At 59.4% G+C, this 22,984-nt stretch overlaps 2 protein-coding genes across 4 annotated transcripts; one reads left to right on the top strand and one right to left on the bottom strand.

Annotated features, from left to right (window-relative positions):
• Positions 1-99: 99 nt before the first annotated feature.
• IGFLR1 (IGF like family receptor 1) lies at positions 100-2,685 on the top strand. Of its 3 annotated transcripts, XM_041743223.1 has the most exons (5): positions 100-221; positions 710-930; positions 1,343-1,527; positions 1,848-2,229; positions 2,300-2,685. In XM_041743223.1, the coding sequence occupies exons 2-5, from the start codon at positions 774-776 to the stop codon at positions 2,635-2,637; spliced, it is 1,062 nt and encodes a 353-aa protein (XP_041599157.1). In that variant the 5' UTR covers positions 100-221; positions 710-773; the 3' UTR covers positions 2,638-2,685. The 3 variants fall into 3 exon arrangements, with proteins under 3 accessions (XP_041599157.1, XP_041599156.1, XP_041599158.1); XM_041743222.1 differs by having other exon boundaries at positions 113-930; XM_041743224.1 differs by having other exon boundaries at positions 113-930; positions 2,312-2,685.
• A 411-nt stretch (positions 2,686-3,096) lies between these two features.
• On the bottom strand, positions 3,097-22,984 carry KMT2B (lysine methyltransferase 2B). Its single transcript, XM_041743220.1, has 37 exons — positions 22,607-22,984; positions 21,423-21,495; positions 19,109-21,177; positions 18,745-18,858; positions 18,504-18,654; positions 17,936-18,215; positions 17,719-17,774; positions 17,192-17,470; positions 16,784-16,878; positions 16,413-16,511; positions 16,186-16,299; positions 15,904-16,050; positions 15,704-15,799; positions 15,120-15,237; positions 14,478-14,591; positions 14,105-14,289; positions 13,940-14,029; positions 13,745-13,849; positions 13,540-13,613; positions 12,837-12,952; positions 12,649-12,740; positions 12,429-12,566; positions 11,436-11,594; positions 11,125-11,245; positions 10,970-11,048; positions 10,708-10,868; positions 9,399-9,626; positions 8,018-9,317; positions 7,842-7,931; positions 7,655-7,764; positions 4,999-5,136; positions 4,843-4,917; positions 4,566-4,743; positions 4,215-4,322; positions 4,016-4,099; positions 3,766-3,895; positions 3,097-3,674 (listed from the first exon to the last, which is right to left on the bottom strand). The coding sequence occupies exons 1-37, from the start codon at positions 22,967-22,969 to the stop codon at positions 3,399-3,401; spliced, it is 8,205 nt and encodes a 2,734-aa protein (XP_041599154.1). The 5' UTR covers positions 22,970-22,984; the 3' UTR covers positions 3,097-3,398.

Genomic DNA, 22,984 nt, shown 5'->3' on the forward strand with positions numbered 1-22,984 from the left:
GGCTGGAGTTTCCTTCCACCCCCACATCTCCTGACGAAAAGGGGAAGCGGGCTGGGCTCTAACCACAACACCAGCCGAAGTTGTTCCAGCAACAGGTGGGAGAGCAACAGGCTCAGGGCCCAGGGCTTTAGAAACCCCTCGATGGGACTGGTTGGGGTGGAGACACCTTTGTGCTGGGAACTTCAGCACAAAACATCTCCCTGAGGCTTCTCGAGGGGCAGGTGAGAAGGGCCTGGCTGTGGCAGGTGGGAGGATTCCCAGCCGGGAGGAGACTGGGGTTAGGGAGCTAAGGTAAGATCACTGGGAGTTGAGTGGGAGTCTCCAGAGGGTATGGGCTGGGTCCTCCAAGCCAGCTGCCCTGAAATGGGAGTTGGAAATACCTAATGCTTAAGCTTACTACATGCCAGGTGCTATTCTAAGTACTTCAGGTAACGATTTTAATTTTTCACAGTAAGACTTTGAGACAGGTATTGTTATCCCATTTTAGGGATGAGAAAAGAGGTAAGGAAGATGGCAGAGGGGGGATATGAATCCACTCACTGTGGCTCCAGACTCCTCATTCTAGCCATCTTGAGGCCTTGGTGGCCCTTCCGATAATGGTCCAGGAGCTAGAGTAGGGGCTGGGGGTAGACTCCCATCTTCAAAGGGGCCTGGGGGATCCCGTGCCCCCACATCACTGCTTCCTTCTTCTGCCGGCTTTCCTGGAAAGTGTGACAGGCGCTGTGGCCGGAAGTCCTGCGGTCGCGGCCCCCCAGGCTGCAGACCCCGCCCGGATGGGGCCCCTGTGCCTCCTCCTGACTGCCGCGCTGCTCCTGGCCCAGGCGGCACCTCCGGAGGCCTCCCAGCACTGCGGGGGCCTCGAATACTGGAACCCTGATAACCGGTGCTGCGGCAGCTGCTTGCAGCGCTTCGGGCCGCCCCCCTGCCCGGGTGAGGAGCAGGGACGGGGGTGTGCTTATGTTGGGGCGGGGTGGTAAGGAGCCGGGGAAGAGCCGAAAGCAGGATTACTGCCTGTGAGGCTTGCTTTGGGGTAAGGGCAGCGGGATGAGACGGTGTGGGGCTGAGCTGGCGCTGGGAGGGGTAGTGTGGGTTACCTTAGGATCCCCGCAGTGTTCAGAGGGTGGGCTGTGTGGATAAAGCGGGGGCGGGGTGGGTGGGCTGCGGAGAGAGGGTCTCGAGACTGGCGGGGCTCGGGCGGGGGAGGGCGAGCACGTCGCTGATAGGTTGGGTTAGTAGAGTGCCGGGGGTGGGGCCTGCTGGGATAGGACAAAGGGGAAAGGGCGTCGCTAGTGCAGGAGAGGAGGGGCTGGGCGGCCACACGTGAGACCCTGTTTCCCACCAGACTACGAGTTTTCAGAAAACTGCGGGCTCAATAACGCTGGCGATCACGTGTCGCACCCCTACAAAGAGTGTCCTTTTGGGCAGTGCAACCCCGACAGTGCGGAGCTATGCAGGCCTTGTGCCGGCGGAGCCACGGCCCCCGCCCCCGCGGGGAGCCGGAGCGGAACTCAGCGGCGCTGCAAAGAGGTGCTGGTCAGCTGGGGGGCGGCGGGGGCAGGGGGAGGGCTGGGCGGGGGTGTGGCTTGCAGGAGGCGGGGTGGGGGCAGGAGGGCGTGGTTTGGGATGAGGTGGGCAGGGGCTGGATGGAGGGAGGGGGTGTAGCCCCACTGGAGAGAGGGGGGTGGGGGCCCAACAGGATCAGGAGACTTACCTGCGTTGAGATGTGTGCGGGCCGGTGGGGAGGGTAGCTGCGTCAGGCGGGGATTTGGTCCCACTGAGGGATGGGAGGTTCAGGCCGAGGTTCAGGAGGGGGGCAGGTCTCCCACTTTACTCCGACCTGTTTGCAGAGGCCCGTCCCTCCCAAGGAGCCGTGCCCCCTGAAGTCCTGGAAACCCGAGGTCTTCAGTTCCCAGGAGCCCAGCCCATCAGCGATTTCCAGTCTCTCCTGGACGTCGGAGCGCAACGTCACCCGGCAGGCCCTGCAGACCTCTGCCCAGCCGGTGGTGCTGGTTCTCTCGGTGCTGGTGCTGCTGGTCACCTCTGCCGCGATCCTTCTGCTCGCCCAGCAGTGCCGCCGTCAGGCAAAAGTCCTCCATCCCTGTCCTGGCTTGGTTTGTGGTGACACCAACATCCATACCTTCTTGCACTCATCCTCTCCAGGCCCCCTGGAGGCACCAGAGGCAGGGGACTCCTGGAAGGAGGTGGCTCTGGTTCCCCTCCTGGGCAGAGGTTAGTCGGGGACGTGCCAGGGAGGGAGTGGACTGGAAGACTGCCCTTCCTCCCCCTCACCCCTCCACAGTTTGTCTCCCAGAGCTGCCGAATCTGGCCTCACAGCCCCTGTCTCGCCTCCTGGATGAGCTGGAGGTGCTGGAGGAGCTGATAGTGCTGCTGGATCCCGAACCCGGGCCCGGTGGGGGCATGGCCTGCGGCACCACTAGACACCTGGCGGCGAGATACGGAGTGCCCGCTGCCTGGTCCACTTTTGTCTACTCGCTGCGGCCAAGTCGCTCGCCACTGCGGGCCTTGATCGAGATGGTGGTGGCAAGGGAGCCCTCGGCCTCCCTGGGCCAGCTTGGCACGCACCTGGCCCAGCTAGGGCGGGCAGATGCGCTGCAGGTGCTGTCCAAACTTGGCTGATCTGGGGCCTGCCCAGCCTAGTCCTCAATAAAGCTTCCCATGAAGTAAGTGCCTGCCATTTCTGGGCCTCATTAAGGTGCGCTTTTGAAATAAAGCCCTAATCGGGCCAAGACCTAAAAGGAGTCTACCTCCCATTCCACCATACACACAAGACCAGACAGATACGGCCTGAGGTGCCCCTGAGAGCTGGCCCCAGGGGCCTCTGGGCAACCTCTCTGAGAAATGGCCCTGCTACCCCTGGAAGAGCTCATCCACAGGGAACCAGATGAGTTCTAACTGGGAACATGTAGAACATTTGTTGCTCTGAAGCTTTAACAGACTCCCACAATTTACCCTTAATTCTGAACGGTGGCCTTGCACCCTCTGTTGAGGCTGACAAGCTTTCCTGGCTCAGGACTGGTATGGAGAAACGGGAGCGCCTACCTTCCCCCAGCACCATACAAACGGGAAGACCACCTCTCCAAACATTGACAGACTTTATTATGGGGGGCTCCCACCTGGGAACCCACCCTCTTAAATAAAAAAGTGCATAGAAAAGAAGGGATTTAGAAACCTTTGTACAGTATCTACATCCTGGGCCCCCAGGGCAGGAAGGAGGCGATTGCTGGGTGGGCTGGAGGGGTGGAGGCAGGGCCTTTGCCACCTGCATGCCCACATCCACCCTGAACAGGAGGGTGGGGGTGAGATGCTCTAGGAGGGACTAGGGAGCCCCCAGACTAGGGGCAAGATGGCAGCAGGGGACGTGGTGGGCAGCCACGGCTTCAGTTAAGGAACCGACGGCAGCGCTTGGCGCCACAGTTGCAGGGCAGCTTGTTGCTGGCATCCTCAATGGGGAATTTGTAGTCATAGGTGAGCTCCTCACCACGCAGGATGCGGCGCAGGGCAAAGATGACAATGTGCTTCTGGCCCTCCACGTGGATGACCCGAGAGAAGCAGTTGGGCTCACACGAGTGGTTGATGAAGCGGGCAGCGTTGCCATGCATCGTGGCATCCACCACGTCAAAGTCATCCATACGGAACATGTAGCACCCAATACCCTACGGGGGTAGGGAGGGGCCGTCAGATGCTCTGTTCCCATGCACTAGTGCCGCTTCACCCACCTCATTCCCGTGGCCCCGGGGAGCCCACCTTCCCATCGTAGAACTTCTCCCGCTTGTCAGTCAGCACAGAGCGAATGACAATACCAGAATACTCGATGACCATCTCGCCGGCATCGATGTTTCGCTTACAGAACAGGCCCCGCCCGTGGATGGCAGATCTGCAGGGGAGGATGGGCAACGGGGAGCTCAGCGGGGGCAGGGGGACAGAACCAAGGCAGCCCCGCACCAGGGCACCTGTCCATCCACCCAAGGGGCATCCTCCCCCCAACCCCACTAACCTGTAGACACCCACAGCCTCTTTGGATGTCTTCTTGAGGTGGCGAAAGCGCATGGCCATGGGCAGCTCCAGGCTGGTGGCACGTCTGGTGGGGTCAGCAGTGTCACAGGCTGGTACCCAGGAATGACCTCTCTTGCCCCTGGTCACCCTCTTTAGGACCCTACCAGGACACCCCCAACACTCTGGCCTGCCCTCCATACCTGGTTGACCTGAGCTGCACCTCATCCTCTTCCTCGTCACAGGTGGCTCCCTCAGGGAGCACCCGGTGCTGGGAGGCCAGGAAGTTGAACATGTCGAAGGTGCACTTCCTGCAGCAGGGAGGGAGGGAAGAAGGGAGGATAACAGCCATTCCTTCAAAGAGATGCCACCCACCTATCCTTTGCCTTGGGCCTGCTGTGGGCAAAAAAGAAATCCTGCTGCCACCGGAGACCCAGCAAATGGGGACTGGATGGGGCTCATCTTCTGATGGGACCTCGAGGGGAATTCTTCCCATCTCTGCAGACCTAACTCCCACGCCTGAGAACTCCCGCAGGGCACCCCGGACCTCTCACCGGAGATAGACCTCGGCACGGGCTGCCCCGTGGGGGTTCAGAGGGGGTTCCTCCTGGCCCTCTCCCTGCTGGTGGTAGCGGAACTTATAGTGCTGGCAGCGCTGGGCCCCGGGCAGCTGCTCTGCCAGGAAGATGACGGCGTCGTGGTGGATGCCCAGGAGCCTTGCCCCACTCATTCCTGGGGACAAAGGTGAGGACACACAAGTCATGTCAGACGCTCAGCTCATCCTTTGGGGCTCATCCCAGCTCTCAGCATCCCTGCGGCCCCTCCACTCACCACTGAAGGAGAGATGCCGGAGCCGGGCATGCCCTCGGGCCTCTTGCACCTTCTCAATCAGAGTTCTCCATGCCCCTGAGGAGAAAGCAGGACGAGCACGGTCAGCATGGGGCTCCACTGGACACCTTCCCTCCGTCACCACCACTCCCGACTCACCCTCCAAGCTCTCTGCCTCCACGCTGAACCCATCCTCACTGCTGATCTCAAAACGCAGATGCGGGCCAGCCCGTTTCGGGGCCTGGTTCTCTTTGTCCTCTGGGGATGGAGGCTCTTCCTCAGAGCTTGAAGCCTCACCTGGTCCCAAGCAGCAGGTCAGAGTAGGTGAGGTTCACCCCTCCTGGACTCCAAAGTCTCCAGTTCCCCACCACCCTCCTTCTCTCCCTGTACAAGCACAGATACTTGGTCTGAGGGCTCTCCTGCTCTAACTGCCCAGTGAGCCCTAAAGGATGGATATTTTTTTCTAAAGAGCCTGCAGTCCCTTTTCCGTAAGAGTCCTTGGAAAGACGAGCGTTTCCAGAGAGGCCTGGAGTGCCCTGGCTCTGCAGGACACACTTAGGGCTCACTCCAACCCAGCTTACCAAAAATGCCTACCTACCCTTCATTCTTCTCTCACAGAAAATTAAAAATACCAAAAGTATATTTTGTACGTGTATTTTTTTATATGCAGTACATCTCTGTATATATTACACATTTATTATCACATAGGCCCCTGCCCCCAGAGTCAAGCACATGCGCATCCTGAGCTACTTAAGGGATTTCTCAGGGGCTAAAGATTTTGAAGACAGAGCAGACAGGATCTGCTGCTGGAGATGTAAATATAAGAGCCCGTGGCGGGGGCAGGGGGCGTCAAGGACAACTCTGAGGTTGGGACTCTGAACAACTGGAAGAATAAAACTGCCAATGACTGAGACGGTGAGGGAGAGGGAGGAACAAGTTTGGGGTGAAGTCTGGGACATCCTCTCAGAAACCCTGCCCTTGCAACCCGCTGGTGGAGATGGGAGCAGGCAGCAGGACCCGGGAGCCCGGCTACCAGTCCGGCAGCTGTCAGAATTAGAGCTGGGACTTAGAGCCGTGAAACAGAGGTCCATACCTGAGAGTAAGTGCAGACAGAGAAGTCAGGGCCAGGGCCCTGGGACACGCCAAAGTGACAGGCTGGGGTAATGACTAGGCATGACCGACCAGAAAGGTGAGGAGAGGGGCGGGGTTTTGGAGACCAGAGAAGGAAGTGCTACAAGGAGGGAGATATTAGCACAGACGCTGCGGCTCCCTCAAGCAGGGTGTGGACCGAGGACTGAGTGTCCTGTCTGGTGGGAGGAACCCAAGTTTGAGTAGAGCACGCTTTAGGAGAGAGGCAGGACCCGTGTGGCCACACTTGCTCCCCACACCACTCCTCTGGGCCAACCTGATTACATGCGCTCCTGGCCCTAGGCAAGGCTCCAAACCTGATTTTGCTCTGTGACCCACATCCTTTCCAGGCCTCAGTGCCCCTGGGTGCACCTCAGACAACTTCGTCCACCTCATTTTTGCCCTTAACCCCATCCTCACCTCCATTCTGTTCCCTGAACCCGACAGGCTGGCTACAGAAGCCTCACCCGGGTGCTCTCATTGCCTTCTTTCTCACGACGGTCGTTCTCAGCTACAGTACATTTGCTAACGTATGTGTCTGTTTCCTCTACCAAAATGTGGCGTGATCCCTAAGGTGGGGACCTGTCCGTCATGGTCACTGCCATAGCCTCACGCCACCTCGGACCCCCAAATGCAGTCTTTCAGGTGAGTGGTCTCTTGTGTACCTCACTCCACTTTCACGCTCAGTAGCTCAGTGCTACGTAATGAGACAATCCACACATCCGGATAGGACTGGGGTCAGGAGAAATCCGGAGCCTCAGGCTGCTCATTTACCAGCTTGCATGGCTCTAGCTTACCCCTTCTCCCACGGCCCTCTATAACCAACAGAGCACTGCCCTCTCCGCTTCACTGATGCCGTCAGCCCAGTCCACTGTTTGCTCACATCCCATGTCCTGATGGCTCTGCAAGCGTGCTGGCCTCACCTCTACTGCACGTGCACTCAGTGGTCTCCTACTCAAATCCAACTGCCATGCCTCCTCCCACCGCTGCTTCCATCCACAAGCCCCCTGTGATCAGCCTCCTCCATGGCTCTGCTGTCTCAGCCCTCACACACAAACCCCTCTAGGCTGCTGCCCAGCCTCTCCTCAGACCCTTGGCCAAGCTTGCTGGCAAGATGCCTGGGTCTTGTTTCGGCTTTCTCATCAACCACGGTCTTCAATTCTGGACCCTGACTCAACATCTTTCCCAGCCAAGACACCAATCCTAGATACCACATGCTTGGCGTCCTCTGGGGCACCACTCTCCTTTTGTCTCCTTCCTACTGCTCCTGCCCCTCTGGGTCCTACTAGGTGAGCTCCATCCTCACTGGCTGACCCCCAGGTACTCTTGTCTAGTTGCACAGCTCTAAATCCCCTAATTCTGACAGCTCACACACTGCTCAGCTTTACTAGGGACCTCACCCCCTGATCCTAGCAGACCAGACTCTGAAGCCGATCCCCCAGGGCTCTTGGGCATGCTGCAAAGGTACTTTCAAAGGGCCTCTCCTGGAGAGCAGAAAGGTCATCTCTGTCTCTGCCATGGGCCACGAGCTCTGAGGCCCTCTCTCTGATACCAAATACCTAGCCTCAGGCTTACAGCCAGGTGGGTGCACAAGGTCTGTTCTGTGGTGTGGACAGATTCTGCACCCGTCACCCAGCTGAGGCAAACACAAGGAAGGAGGCAGTGAGAGTGAAAGGTCAGTCCCTACCTGAGTAATGGTGCCACTGGGACTCAAGCAGCAGGTCAGAGGGACCATCAGGGGCCCGGGGAGGACCACCTTCTGGGAGTGGCAGCAGAGGGGACCGGTCCTGAAGGGGCCTGTGAGGAGAGACCTGTCAGAAAGCAAAAGGGATGGAGGTCCTAGAGCCTCCAGGGCAAGGGCACTGGCTACTCACCTCGGGCTTTCCTCCCCAGTGGGGTCCCCAGGCTCATCCAAGTCAAGAACTCCACGCACTGTGGGCGTTTTCATCCTCACTCGGCTAAACCTGGGGAAGGAACCCCAAGAAGGCTGAGCTGCCTTCTCCTGCCCACCTCTCTCACCCTCCTCCGCAGACTCGGCACATTCACTCACCCGCTGCCACTAAGCCCTGGACCCTGGGGAGCATCCTCCAAGGACTCTCCATCTTCTTCCAGCCGGGGGGTCTTGTTTGGGGGAGGCGCTGGTGGGGAACGGCCAGAGAAGGTGGACACCCTCTTGACACGGATGGCCTGATGGGGCGGGCTGGGGGGCCCACTGCTCAACACCAGTGTCAGTGGAGGAGGAGGGGGTGGTGGCGGGGTGGGGCGGACCACCCCTACCACTGGCAACACACCCAGCAGCGGTCCCGGGGGCAGAGTCCAGGAAGCAGGGGCTGTGGGGGGGATGGGAGGGGGCAGAGGTGGCTGCTTCACTGGGGGTGAGACGGGTTCACCCTCCCCAGCCATCTTCACAAACACTTGCCCCAGCTTGTTGACAAGGATGATTTTGGATGTGGCGGGTTTGGGGGGCTCGGGGGCAGGGCCCAGGCTCAATACCCGGACCCCTGGGGCCCCAGGGAGCCAGGCAAACGTCCGAGTGGGGTCAGCTGGGCTAGGAGGCAGGCCCTGGGGAGGCTGGCTGCCATTGGCCAGGGGTGGTGCTGGAGGGAGCGGCTCCTCTCTTGGCCCAGCACCTCCCTCCCCGGGCCCTCCTAGGTTCTTCAGCACAAAATCCACAATTTCTGATGGCAAGTCCTCAGGAGGTCGGGTTCTGTCCCCTGCAGCCCCGAGGACCCCAGCCCGGCCCACTCCTGGCCCTGAAGGAGGAGTCCCCTGGCCCCGAGGCTGCTGGACTGCCTCTGCCTCACTGTCTGTGCCATCATCCACTCCATCCAGCTGTTCGATGCGGGGGGCTCCAGGGAGGGCACCAGGGGCCAGAGCTGGGCCCGATACCACCGTCACAGGGAAGTGGACATAGCGAGGGGTCGGACTGGCCTCCTCCTCTGAGCTGTCCCCCGGGCCCCCATGGCTGCTCCCCACTGCCCCTGCAGCCACAATCTCTTCCTGGAAGGGCTCAGTCCCCAGCAGGCTGGCCGCAAAGTCCAGGTCAGCAGCGCTCAGTCCTGACACCACCTCCATGTCCTCAAAGTCTGGGCCCAGGTCTTCAGGGGGTGGTGGGGGAGACGGGGTTGGGCCAGGGGGAGCCGGCTCCCCTGAGGTAGGCGTGAGGGCTCTGACAACTGAGGTAGGAGGGGGCACCCTGAGCTGTGGGGAGCTTCTGAGAGGGGGAGAGGCCCGCCGTGATGCTGGCAGCCTTGGGGCGAGGGGGCTGGGACGACGGGACCGTCTTGGGGGAGCTGGGAAGTCCAGGTCTCCCACTGTGGGGATGTGGTGGGTCAGAGAAGATGGACTTCCTGTGGGGGGAAGGGTCAGCGTCAGCCACAAGCTCCTGCCTCACCCACCCACCCCTCTCCCCGACACTCCCAGGTACTCACCAGGGGAGGGCAGGGGTCCAAAGGAGACACCCCCCAAGGGCCTCCGAGATGGTGAGTAGTTGGGCACTTTGATTCGAGCCCCCGAGAAGGAGCGGGGGGCTGGAGGAGGGGCACTGCTTGGATCAGGCCGAAGTGGCGGGTCTGGGTTCTGAACGGGTGAGTGGTGCTCAGGAGCTCCAGGGATGAGGGCATCTGTATCTGGTGGGGGGTCCGCATGATCTGGGGGCTCTAATGAGGCAGGAGGGGTGCATCAGGAATGGCAGGGGCTCTTTGTCAAAGCCTCTCCACACACACCCTTTCTTCTTTTGAGCCAACTGAGCCTTCTCGGCCCCTGCCCAACGATCCGGTCACAATACGCACTGGTTCCCAGTCATCACCCAGGTTCCACATCCCTCTGTGGATTCTTCACTACGTCCATGCACGCCTGGATCAGGGAGGGGCCCTTTGTAACCCCTCCTCACCCATCTCTGCTACCTCCCCCGTTCCTGGCTGTCTACTGTTCTGACTCAGGCCCCACCTGCCACAAGGAGCACTGCCCTCTCTCCAGTAGGGCCAGTCCTACAACTTTCTCACCTGTGCTGTGCATCCCTGCCACATCAAACACATCTGCCCCAAGCTGGCACTTGGGGCTCCCCATTACCTGGCTCCACCCAATCTGTGAGAACAAATCCCTGCCGCCTCCTCCTAACACTCTCCCACGTCCAGCCGGGATGGCTGCACTCTCCACCCCTCCCCACTGCATGCCACGCTCCAACCTAGCACAAACCCCTTCCCTGAAAACACACTCCGAATCTCTTCCCCCTCCTGTTCAGCCCACAACCTCTCCTTTTACCAGCCTCCAACCCCAATGTTTGCTGTGCGCCATCCAGCTCTCAGCTACACCCCCTAGCACTGGCATGGCTCTGAGGGGGGCCAATGTGGTTTGAATCCTGATTCCACTACTGTGTCACTGTGGAGAACAATAGCCCTTTCTGATTTGCAGTACAACAGAGCTTGTACCTTCCTCAGAGGGCTGCGGGGAGCATTACAGGAGCTCATAGGCCCATGTCAGGTGGCTGTATACACGCTGTTGTCTAGAAGCTGCCACCCCCCAACAAACAGGTAGCTCTCCCATCACTTCCTGTGAAATGCTGAAGACAGTCCGTGACATGTGATGCACAGCTGTTATCAGTTATTGCCATTACGACAAAAAGAAAAAATGGTAAACATCCTGGGGTTTCCTTAGGGAAGAAGGGAACTGGGTTGGTGGGCATCCATATGGGGAGAGCAGCATTCAGGGAAGGAAATAAGGGAGTTTCAAGGCCCTTACCTGAGGAAGGGGCAGGGCTGTGCACAATGGTCTGATTCTCCTCTGCTGCCTCTAGGTGGACTGGCTCTTCCCTCGGACCCCATGGCCGATACTCCAGAATGCGACACCGATACCAGCAGCGCCGCCGAGCATCCACTGTGCTCCAGTACAGACGGGAGCACCTGTCAGGTGGACGTGTGGGTCAAGAGGGTCAGGACAACTTGGGAGATGGGATCCAGTCCTGGAGTCCTTCAACCCCACCCAGGCACCCTGGGCTGCTCACTGGTAGCCAATGGGGAAGAGCCGTCCCTCGCAGTCCGAGAGATCAGACAGGGTACCCAACGAGTCAATTCGGATGGAGCCTATGATGCGGAGAAGAGATCAGGAGGATGGGCCAGGGAGGGTCAGGAAGATCCGGGTAGAGAGCAGAAGGCTTACCAATGAGCACATTGATGGCATCAGGTTCGAGCCCCGTCAAGAACTTTCGCTTAAAGTTGATGCCCTCGAAGTCCACATAGACTCGGCGGAGTACATCAAACCCGTCGGGGGTCACAATCTCCTGGGAGGTGGGTGGCAAAGGGGGGTTGCTGGATTGGCGAAGGCAACGTGAGGGGAGGCTCTGAAGTGGGGACCCGACAGCTGGGCGCTTGGCTCAAGGACTCGGAAAAGGAAAGGAGATGCTGAGAGGCAGCTGGGGATAGGGCTGGGGGCCGCAGTGGGGAGCTGTCCTCCCCGTGGTCCTGGCTCACCTTGCCATCCAGCAGGTCTGTGTGTTTCTGGCAGAAAACTTTCTTGTCGTCCTGGAAGATGCAATAGCTGGCCCGGGCACACATGAAGTGGAAGTTGCTGAGGCAGGAGGAAAGGCAGCAGCCGACTGTGGCTCCAGGCTTCAGGCAGAGTTCACAGCGCTGCGGGTGGAAGGGGCTGCTGAGGGGAGAAGCCAGTGACCGAGACCAGGGTCTGATGCTCAGCATCACTGTCCTTCAGACTCTGCCTGGGCCCGTCTAGCCCAGCACCCAGCAGAGCGAAGGTGCTCATCAAACACATCCTCTGCCTTGGCTGCATCCAGGGCCAGGTGCACATCACAAACATTTAAGGTATTCAAAGGCAGAGTGTCTCAACAGGGAGGAAAAACAACAACATCTAACATTTACTGAGCAGCGCTTACTGTCTTTCTCACAGCCTTTTAAAAAAATATTTACTTATTTAAGTAACCTCTAAGTTCTACGTGTGGGGCTTGAACTCATGACCCCAACATCAGGAGTCACAGGCTCTTTCAAGAGGTGCCCCTCTCACATCACTTTAGTGTAATACCTGTATCATTTCATTCATTTGCAAACCCCCACCTCCCAGTACATTTCATCCCATGTCTCACTTCCTGAGCCTGAGACCCAGGTCCCACACTGGTGAGGAGCGGTTCTAACCTTGGCCATACCTCACTTCATGGGGACACAACAGGAGCTAAGTGTCATACTGTACAGAAAGCATCCAGTACAGGTTCAATAAGTAGAATATCTTCTGTTAATCTCTCAGACTTTAGGCCCAAATATGGGGATAGCGGGGGGTGGGGGGAGCCACTATCACTGCAGCACCAGAGTCCTTTGACAACCAAAAACAGTACCCAGGACTGGCAGTGAAAGGACATGGTGGGGTAGAAATTGTGAAACAAGAGCAGTTTCCCCTGCAGGGGGGCCCTACCCGAGACCCTGGGGCTGCCCACCTCTCTAGGCCCGGGCTCTCACCATCTGCCTCCCTCGAGCCACAGCAGCATGCACATTTTTGAGGGAGCCATCATTTTCCTCAAATACTTCAGCTGACCAAATGGCACAGTTGACATGTGTCCACTCATTCTGCCCAATGTATAGGAGCCGTCCTGCCTCCTGGGGACAGAGGAGAAATGGTGTGAGGGAAGACCCCAGGGACTAGGACCCACAACCTGGGGCTGCACATGGTAGCCCTCACCTTAGAGTCTGCATCCCCATATTTGAGGCAGAGTGCACACTGACGGGGATCCTCCAGGTGTGAGAAAGCAGCTGGATCCTTGCCCTGAAAAGCTGGAAGAGATGTGGGAAAGGAAGTCCCAGAGTCAGGATCTAGAGCTTACCCCACCAACTCGGGGGCCCTGGCTTCCCATCCCCACTTCCCAGTACCTGCTGAGGGATCTCCTGGAGGCTGCCCTGATTCTGGGGTCTCTGGTTCCTGCTGCCTCCACTGAGCGTAGACATGGTCCAAGGATGGGGGCAAAACGGCATTGGGAAGAACTCCGCTGTGGACAGGCAGGGTCAGCATGTGACACGTTCTAACAAGGGTGGCCACCCACAACCTTAGCCTAAACATGCCATGACACGCTTGGTCCTTTCTCCATGTGGCATTTCTCCCAGTGTCCCAAAAAAGCCAGGACCCCTCATGCCACCTATGACACACGAAATGCTGTTTCACATGCCTGGGATACTCTTTTTTCACATCTTGGCTTGGATGTCATTTCCTCCGAGAAACCTTAGGCCCTAAGCACCTTCTCTGCTGCACTCCCACAGCCCCCTGGACTTTCCCATCACCGCCCTGACAGTCTGGATCATCAGGCACTAAGGCGTCTGCTCAACCCCCCAAACATGGCTTACTCACTGCTGTTTCCAACACTACCTTGCACGTAGTAGAAACAAAGTGAGCTAACTGCACAATCTGAGTCTTTGCTGGCCTAGAACCACTGAGGACTCTCATCCTGGTCCACCACCCTCCAGACCCTAACTCCATTTCTCGTCTATTCTCAGCCCAGGATCTGGACCCTGGATTCCCAGGTGCCCTTGCTCTTGCCCTCACTCCCTGGTTCCCCTCCTGTTACCCAGCCTTGCTCACTTTGGCAGCCGGGTACTCCGTCGCCAGTACTTGGGGTCGTGGGCGTCGAACCAGCCGAACGCAGACTCTAGCAGCTGGGGAGTGGGTTAACAGGATGAGAAGAACTGGCTTCCCCAGGGAAGTTGGTGGAGGCAGGGTCTGAAGGACCCACATTCCTCCCCACTACCATTCAAGCCACCCTATATACATCCCCCAAAGTTCTCACCTTCAGTAGGAGCCCCTTCATCTGGCCTCCAGCCCGGCGCTCTGGGGTTTCTCCTTCTTCTGAGTGCCTCATCAAGATACCCACCATGTCCTCCATAAAGCTGTGCTGTAAGGGGGCTTATCAGAATCAGAGCCCCCACCCCACTCACAACCCCTCCTCCTGGCACCCACGTATTCCTCTCAGTGTCCCACTCACCACAGACTTGTAGTGGCCTTCCTCGAAGCGCCGACTCACGGCTTGCAGATCGCAGGGCCCTGAGTGCAGCTGCTTTCCAGCCTGCCCACACTGTGGAGAGGAAAAGTCAGCCAGGCTGGTGCTGGGCCTGGCCCCACCCCGTCCTGCCTCCTGAGGCCCCCAGACCTGAGTGCACAGCAGCAGTGGGCCCGCCACCTTGGAGCTCAGCAGGCCCTGGAGCACCTGGCGCAGGCCCCCCTGCAGGGCTCCACTCAGGGCCTCTCGCCAGCGGGGGTGCGTGGCCCCTGCACACGGTCCGCAGGTATACAGCACTGAGTCTGGCAGCCCAGAAAGGATCTCATAGTCTTCATCTACAACAGCCAAGGGAGGATGAGAGAAAATGGTTTGGGAGAACGTGAGAACGTAAGAACGTAAGGGCTCTCAGCAGCCCCCAGGAGTTGCCAAGGACATTCAGAACAGTTGTCCCGTGAGGGCCTGTGCCGGGGTAGGGCAGGGACACCCCCCCGGGCTGAGGTGGCAGCCCAGGCACTCTGCTCACCTGAAAGCCCCTCGCACTTGGCATGCACCCAGTGGTCACACTGCGCGCACTGCATCATCTTGCTTTCGTAGTCGTTGTCTTCGTAGCAGCGTGTGCAGATTGGGCAGAAGTTTCCTGCACAAGCAGGAAGAAAAGGGCAAGTCAGAGGGGCTGGGGCCACTTCCTGGCCCTTGCAGGTGCCATCAGGAGCCACCACCCCTTGGCTGCTGAGAGGGCTGCCCCTGCTAGGCCCCATCCTGGGTCCCTACCATTCTCAGAACGCTGGCTGAGGATAAGGCCTCTTCTAGCCCTGCAGCCTCAACGCCTCACAAAGAACCTTGTTAACATGCTGCCTGAACAAATGGGGAAAGCCCCCAGGTTTTCAAAGTGATCAGTGGAGACTCGAGGTTCCAGGAGGCATGTCAGGGACCACTACAACGATGGGGTCCAGGCTCTCGATTCCCGCTGTCCCGAGAGGAACTGTGTCCCTCTATGTGAGGTACTGGACAGGCTTCTGTGGAAGACTACCGTGAACGGAAGGAAAGGTTCTGCAGCTACAAGAGGACACAAAGCCACTAGAATACCACGTCTGTCCTGCCTGTCTAGGAGCCTGGCCCGCTGCCCCGTGTCCCCCGGGGCCCAGGTCCCCTGACAGGTCCCCACCTTTCTCATAGAGCTGGGTGCACCTGGGGCAGAGGCTGTAATCTCCGGACCACTCGACGTCCCAGTTCTTGCCTGGAGTCGCCCCACAGCTCTTACAGCGCACACAGGCTGAGCAGATCTAGGGGGGCAGGGTAATGTCAGGAAGAGCAGACCAGTGCAGCGTGGGAGAGTACGGCAGGAGGAGATGGGCAAAAGGAGTGGGGAGCAGGCAAGAGACAGAGGAGGAAGGACGGGTAAGAGGAGAAAAGGTGTGCAAGAGAAGCAAGGAGGGACGGGGGGAGGGAGAGGAATGAAGTGGGGGAAACCGGCAGAGGGAGACAGAGAAGAGGGGAGGCCAGGCAGGGGCAGAGGATTCAGAGCCCAGGACCATGGAATGCATGAACCCCCGCAATCATTCCGTACAAATTCTGTACCCGTCTTGTCCGTGTGAAATTTTGGAAGAGAAGATGCTATTTATCATGATAGACTCCCACAGGGGCCTCCAACCTTCCCCTCCGCATGGAAACCCTGGCCTAGACCAAGCCTGGGGTGGTAGCGGCCTTTACGAGAAGCCCAAAGCAAGGGGTGTGGGCCTCATCCCTCACCCAGTGACGGCGCTTGCGTGTGGCCCGGGTCGGGTAGCTGGGCCCGAGGCAGGCTGGGTGATATGCATGGCGGCAGCGCTCACACTCCAGGAGGTGCTGTCGGAAGTCGAAGTTGGGAGACCTCAGCGGTGGAGCCTGCTGGCACAGGGGTGTCCCCTGCTCCAGGCCTCCGCCCACCTTCACAATGCCCGTGCCCAAACCTTGGATCCCCGGCCTTTGCGCCCACACACGTGGCAGAACTTGCAGCGACGGCAGCACCAGGTGTCGTGATGTTGGGGCAGGGGCCGCTCAGCCTCCTCCAGGCAGAACGGGTGGAAAGGGTCGCAGCACACTTGGCAGAACACGAGCTGGTGGGGGTGGGGTGGGGACAATGGGCTCAACGTGAGGCCGAGAAGCCCAGGGACGAGACCCCACCCCGGGGAGGCCCAGGCCGCCAGGGCCACCAGAGCGTGGGGGGCTGCGGACAGAGCCGGGGATCCCACCTCATGCAGGCCTTTGCTGGCACACAGCAAGCACACCATCGGTGGCCCTCCCGGCACGGACGTGAGCACGCTGAGGCCGCCCATCAACCACACGTTCTCCAGGTCACAATCCTCCTGAGGAACAAGGACACGGGATCAGAGAGCAGCCAGGAACACAAGCCAAAGGCTTCTCAGACACAAATTTCTTTTAAACACGGTCCTCGAGACCCTCTCCCTCAAAGCCATACCTTAAAATCCACACGGACCCGGTGAACCCCATCAGGGGACTTCTGTTTTCCAGTCCAGCCGTTGGGAAAAGAAGCAAAGGGGCCAGGAGCCAGAGCATCCTAGGAGAATGGTGGTGGTCAGAAAGCCGCCAGCCTCACCCTCTGCAGACTTCTCTCTACATCGTCCTCTCCCCCAGCCAACTCTTTCGCCTAGATCCTACTTTGCTTTCCAGAAGGACAGGCCTGCCTTACCCCTCAGGGCCTGTCCTCTGGTGTGGACACAACACAGCACTCAGGTGAGCCCGTTACCCTGACTTTGCTAGGAAGCTCCTGAAGGGCAGGAGCCATGCCTTCCACAGGGCTCAGGGTTCTTGATGTGGGGCCGTGCTGACCTTGTCCAGGCGCCTTCGGGCCTTGAGCTGCAACACAGGCTGCAGGGTGGGTTTGCGGGGCCGGCTCTGCTCCTCAGGTTCTGGCAATGGCAGCTCTAGGCAGCACACATAGGTGGTGAGGGTCTCCCTCTTCTCTGCCCCATTCCCTTTCCTCCGCAACCCCCTAACGTTACCTGGATCCCCACGGCCTTCTTTAACCCAAAGGATGACTCTCAGACCTGACTCAAACTGCTACTGAAAACCTTATGCATCAGTTTTCCTCCTCCACCCCAAACTACCTGCTTCCCTGCACTAGGCTACTTTCCCCATCACACAGATGCCGCCCTCGGCCTGGAAACCCCCAACCCCCCCACCCCTTCAGCCCCGACACAAGGCGGACTGAAAGGGGAAACAACAAGCAATTCGCACCATTCTCTCGGGGGGTCCGACGCCGGGGAGCAGGGGGACCCCCAGGCTCTGAATCATCCGAGTCCTCGAAGATATCATAGGAGGGTCGCTGTTTGACGCAGCGCCGGGCTGACTTGCGCTGCAGTAGGAGGGAGTCCTGCTCCTCGGGCCCTGGGGGGGCCACCACCTCCTCCCGGGTCCCCCCAGCTCCCGCCCCCCGGCGTGGGCCTGGAGGACCAGGGGAGGCCTCAGGAGATTCATCGGAATCCCAGGGCAACAGCGTCTTCACTATCGTCCGGCCTGTGGGAACAGGGGACTTAGTAGAATCTGAGCTCAGCCAGGGACATGGGACATTGGGATGGAGAAAAGCCAAAAAGCAGTGGGGCAGAAGAGAACGAGTATAGGAAAGATGCGAACACACACGATGGCAAGACGACAAAGGGAACAGACTGCAGAGATAAGGGGAGGACAGCAAAGAAAACATGGTTTCTTCCACATCACAGATCTAAAGAAGCTGGTGTAAAGAAATACTCCTCAAACCTCGTTACCTTTTTTAGCCAGCCGTTCCATCTTCCGAGCCTCTATCTTGTCGCACTTCCGGTATCTGGGGAGGGGAGCAGCACGTCACCAGGGTAGGGGACTGGTGGTCTGGGGGAAGAGAGGAAGCTCTCCACAAGGATGCCAATCCCACTGCTCTGGCGGGGCAGGAGGCCTGGGTGACTGACAACCACAGGTAGGAACAGAGGCTGTGCCCTGGCTACTCACACACAGCACTGCTTCTTGGTGTTGGGGCCCCCAAACTTGGGCTTGTCCAGGCAGTTGACACAGGACCCACAGTCCTGCACACGCAGGCAGCCCCGACAGTGTCCACACCGTGCCATCCGCATCTTCTTGCCATGATGGGAGGGCAGCGAGCGCCGGGGTGTATGGGCAAGGGTCCCTCCAGACCCTGCAGGCTCTGAGTCTCCCCCAGGCCCTGCTGACTCCACCTTTCCCCGCCGAGACCGTGATGGGACACTCTCAGTCTCAGACGCTGATGACGTATCTAGTACAACGGAGAGGAAGGGATGGAGCCACAAGGCCAGTAGGCCTTTTACCTCAGGTCCCTCCCTGCTCTCCCCTACGTCTCATTCAACTGGCCCTCTGGTCCCCTTTCCCACAGTGCTCAGGTTCCAGGTGCCCCCAGATCTGCTCTAAGACCTAGCACTCCAGCCCACCTGCCACCTGCCCCAAGCACCCAACTCAGCTCCCACTTTCCTAGGCTCTTGGTGCATCCGCTCACCCTCAAACTTGACACAGCTGTCAAATCTTCCCACAACACACCCGCCCCTACCCTCCGTGGCGAGGTCCTGCCGATCCCGTAGAGGGAGAGCACTGAGGCGGGGGACGTCTTCAGGCACCATGGCCCGGGCCTGACCTAGGGCCACAGCAGCATGACGACAGACGTGTTTGATACGGGGGCCTTGCACAGGGGACTCGGGGCCCTAGGGGAGGAGAGACCAGGAATACATGTGGGAAGCTGCCCCTTGTGCTCCCGAAACCAGACTTCAGAGGGTCCTCCTCCCACTCCATACCGACGGTCTCTCTCTCTTAGTTTCCATCGATTCATCTTCAGACCTCACAGAACCTCTATCTGAGATCTGCTTGACAGTCCCCACGACTTCCTCCATCTGCCCTCCAGGGCTCGGCTGGTGGAGGAATAAACAGGGTCAGAAGTTGGAAAGTGAGGAAAGAGAGCGCCGGGGGGACTAGCACGGGGGAGGCCCACAGCCAGGGCCGGAGCACAGGAAGCTGAGAAACAGAGAAGGGCTGGCTCTGGGGTTCCCTGAGACACCAGAGAGTGCCTGAGGAGGCAGGAGGTTAACAAAAATGGAGAGAATTGTGAGAATTGAAGCCGGATGACCGGGTGCGGGAACCTGGATAAAGCATCATGCTCACCGGCATCAAAGACGCCACCTTCTGCTGCTGCTGCTGCTGATCGATCTTGAACAGCTGCACCTTGGCTCTCTTGAGGAGGCTAAACATTTTCTCCTCCACGCCGGACAGTGGTAAGGAACCCAAGGCTGCGATACGGGCCTTTTCCAGTGGTGACGGCTGCTGTGGTAGTGGCTGCGGCTGCAGTTGTAAGTGTGGCTGTAACTGTGGCTGCTGCGGTGGTAACGCCTGAGGCGGCAGTTGGGTTGGCAAGGCCTGCAGGGGCTGCTGTAGCTGAGCCTGAGACTGCTGCCCATTGCTCAGAGCTGGAGCCCCAGGAAGGGGCACCTCGGCCTTAATGGGAGTGGCGACCACAGGGGCAAATCGAGGCAGGCTGAGGTGGTTGGTGCGACCCACTGCCCGTGGCTCAGGCTCAGCTGGAGAGTCATCGGCGGGAGGAGGCTCTGGCTCAGGGGCTTCAGGGGCCCCAAGAGGAGTAGTAAGCACCGATTCATAGATCTTCAGGTGGGCTTCGCTCGGGGTAAACTGAGGTGCCCGAAGGAGCAGGGGCCTCCGGGATGGAGGGACAGGGACAGGGACAGGAAGTGGGGGTGGGGCCGGCGGGGGGGCAGGAGGAGGAGGGGGCAGTTCCCGGGTCAGCGAGGTCCAGCGAAACGTGGGTTCCCTTAGAATGGACCGTCTTTTCTCAGGGAGTGGGACTGGGGTAGATGGAGGAGTTGGGGCACGTGGTGGCGAGGGAGCTGGTGCTGGTTCAGGGGGGACGAGTGGGGAGGTGGCAACAGGAGGCCGCAGAGTAGGTGAGACTTCTACCTTTAGGGGTTTGGGGGGATCTTCATCCATAAACCTCCGGGGTGTCTTGATGACTCGGGAGGAGCGGGCACTCACCACAGGCATAATAAACTGCCGGATATTCTTCAGGAAGGTGGTACTTTTGGGGGCCACAGTGGGGCTGTCTTCCAGAGGGCCTCCCGTGGTGGTGCTAGGAGCTGGAGTGGGAGGAGAGGTACCCTCTGGCACGGCCCGAGCAGCTTCTCGCTCTGCCCGCTGGCTGGGTGTCAAGGGAGGCCGACCCCTCTTCCTGGAGCACGTGGCTGGGACCACCGGAGGAGGGGACTCTTCCTGCTGCTCCTCTGGGGCAGGAGGTGGTTGGGGCGATGGCGGGGGCAGAGGGGACACTGGGGGCGGTGGAGGACAAAGCGGGGATGAAGGAGAAGTTGAGGGGGGTGGGAGGGGTGGAGGGGGTGGAGGGGGTGGAGGGGGTGGAGACGGGGGAGGGGGAGGAGGAGCTGGAGGAGTTGAGGGTGGGTTTGGCGGCTTTGCCTCTTCCTTTTCCTCTGAGAGCACCATCTCTTCTTCAAGTCCAGCCGTCTCTACCTTCTCCTCTCTCTCTTCCTTGTCTTTTTCTTTTGTCTCTTTCTCTGCCTCCTCCTCCAGCTTTTGCTCCTTCCTCCAGCAGGGGCCCTCTCCCTGTCCAGATCCAACTCTTCCTTGGGGGGCATCCTGCCAGCTTTCCTCATGTTGATCTTGACCCTGACCTGATTCAAGTCCCAAGGACAACTGTCCCATCTTCATTTTTTTGGCCTTTGAAACAAACTTAATCACGAGAGGGAGCCCGCCTCGGCCTCGGCCTCTACTTCCACGGCCTCCTCGCCCAGACTGTCCTCCACGCTTGGGGGTCCCAGGTCCTGGGCCAGGCCCCTCTTTGCACTTCCAGCTGCCAGTTCGGTGTCTTACGGGAACCACAGGAGGTGGGGGCTCAGGTTTAGGGATTGTCACAGCTGCTTCTGCCACCACTACTGCTTGTTGCTTCTTCCTGCAGGGGCCTGCTGGCCGTCCTGGGGGCCGTCCCCGAGACCGACGTGGAGTGGAGGGCTCACATGCCCGGCTCCGCGGGACTGGGGGTGCCTGGGCCCGCCGGAGAAGTTCAGTCAGTGCCTGCACCATCCGTTCTGTGCCCTCCTCACCCCGTTTCCGGGCAGGAGTCTTTGGGGGGGTAGGAGCGACATCTGCTAGGCGAGGAGGCGGAATGGGGGTCGTCTTATGCTTGCGGCCCCGACCTCGGGGGGCTCGACCTAAAAGGAGAATAGGTGTGGGGAGATGGGTCAAGCTAGCCCTGCAGACTGAAGGAGGCATTCCAGGAGAGCAAGGACTAAGTCTTACTTGTCTGTTTCCCCCACAGCCCAGCCTAGCTTGGGCTTTGAACACAGAACACACTATGTAACTGATGGAGACTCTAGTTAAACAGGGAAAAGCTGACGTTAAGAGCAAGAATAACATTCCTGTAAAGCTATAGAGGTAGAGTTTCCCCATCACTCACCTCGCTGGGATCGGAGCGCAGAGCGCAGGGAACTGGGGGCCACATCTTCATCTGAATGAAAACCCTGAAACTCCTGATTTAGGGGACCAGGGGTGGAGGGGAGAAACAGCAGTCAGTGCCAAAGCCCTCATTCCACCTCAGACTCAGGTATGGAGATATATCCCCAGTTTCCCCCTTAACATACTCCTACCTATTTAGAAAAAAACTTAACACTGCAAGGTAAGATGAGTAGAAAAGAGTCTCTTCCTACAGGTGGAGGCACGGGTATTTTGAACCCTTGTCCCCCGTACCGGGCTACACCAGCACAGCCATCAAGGGTTCGCTGGCTCAGAAGGGAACAGAATTGGGTCTTCCCAGGCCAGGCAGTAGAAACTACCCTCAGACTCTCTCATCCTCCAATTCAAAAAAGGTGGGACTAGTGTTTACACACTCTCAGGATGTAGTTTCCTCCTGAATGAAAATGGGAATAGGGGCACTCAAGTCGGGTGTGTGCATGTTTTCAAACGATTTACTGTAACAAGCTCCACTCTCGAGACCTCAAGGGACTACAAACTGTCCTAAGTAATACAACTCACACCTTCCTTCTGAGAGGCTGGGGATAAATCCTGAGCTCAACCCAGACCTGCTAGAGTTCCCGGTCACAGCCTTTATCCCATTTTTTCTTCAACCTGTGCCTCCAAGAGGAAGCCCTCCATTATGCTACCATCTCTCCACTTGAAGAAGAAAAATCGGGGTACTGGTGAAACCAGTGATGTGTCAGAGATCATGAGGCCAGGTGGAGCAGCCTGCAGGTAAGAGCTCAGAGAGCCCCAGTCTGGGTCCGCTAAAGCCATGCTGCTGCTGTCAACCACCACTGGTTGGGCATGCAGCACCCACAGCTCTCTCGCTCGGCCCCGCTGCCGCGGCTTTGCCAACTACCAAGATCACCAGCCCAGGACACTCCTGCAGGACGAGCCTCGGGCCCAAGGACCAGCTGCAGCCCGGGCTTCTCTACTTTCAGAGGCCTTTTTCACCGGCAGTTCCGTGCAGCCTACCTCCCCCCAGGCCTATTTCCAGGGCCCCCTTCCCTCCGCAGGGGCCCCGAGAGCCTCGCTTCCCCACGCCACCCCTCGGGGCCACCCAGACCCTCGGAAGCCCCCGGCCTCCGCCCCGCCCGGCGTCGGGGACGCCGCCGACTGCCTCACCTCATCGTCGGATTCCTCGTCACTGCTCTCTTCCTCGGGCACGCAGCCCCGGCTCGGGCCCCAGCCCCGGCCCCGGCCCCGGCCCCGGCCCCGCTGAATGCGCGGGCCGGCCCACAGGCGGCGGAGCCGGCGCAGGCCCCGGCGGAGCCCCAGCAAACGGAGCAGGGCCGTGTCCTCCCCGGGCTCGGCTCCGCCCGGCCCCGCCGCGCCGCCGCCGCGCCGCAGCGCTACCCGCACTCTCTCGGCCCCGCTGCCCCGTCCGCCGCGGCCCCCGCCCCCGCCGGAGCCCCGCGGCCGGCCCGGGAAGCGGCCCCGCGCGGAGCCAGGCCCGGGGCAACTGCCGCCGCCCGCCGCCGCCGCCATCTTGGCACCGTGAGA

This window comes from Vulpes lagopus, chromosome 2, assembly GCF_018345385.1.
Source record: "Vulpes lagopus strain Blue_001 chromosome 2, ASM1834538v1, whole genome shotgun sequence".
Lineage (NCBI taxonomy): Eukaryota > Metazoa > Chordata > Mammalia > Carnivora > Canidae > Vulpes > Vulpes lagopus.

Bases quoted from the DNA above. Each gene is read 5' to 3' on its own strand.
- IGFLR1 (XM_041743223.1), top strand. From the start codon at position 774: ATGGGGCCCCTGTGCCTCCTCCTGACTGCCGCGCTGCTCCTGGCCCAG. The intron at 1,528-1,847 runs GTGCTGGTCAGC...ACCTGTTTGCAG, and splicing joins CTCAGCGGCGCTGCAAAGAG to AGGCCCGTCCCTCCCAAGGA. The intron at 2,230-2,299 runs GTTAGTCGGGGA...ACCCCTCCACAG, and splicing joins GGTTCCCCTCCTGGGCAGAG to TTTGTCTCCCAGAGCTGCCG.
- KMT2B (XM_041743220.1), bottom strand. From the start codon at position 22,969: ATGGCGGCGGCGGCGGGCGGCGGCAGTTGCCCCGGGCCTGGCTCCGCG. The intron at 15,238-15,703 runs GTGAGGGATGAG...CTGCCCCCCTAG, and splicing joins CACGCAAGCGCCGTCACTGG to ATCTGCTCAGCCTGTGTGCG. The intron at 12,567-12,648 runs GTGAGGGCTACC...CTCTGTCCCCAG, and splicing joins ATGGGGATGCAGACTCTAAG to GAGGCAGGACGGCTCCTATA.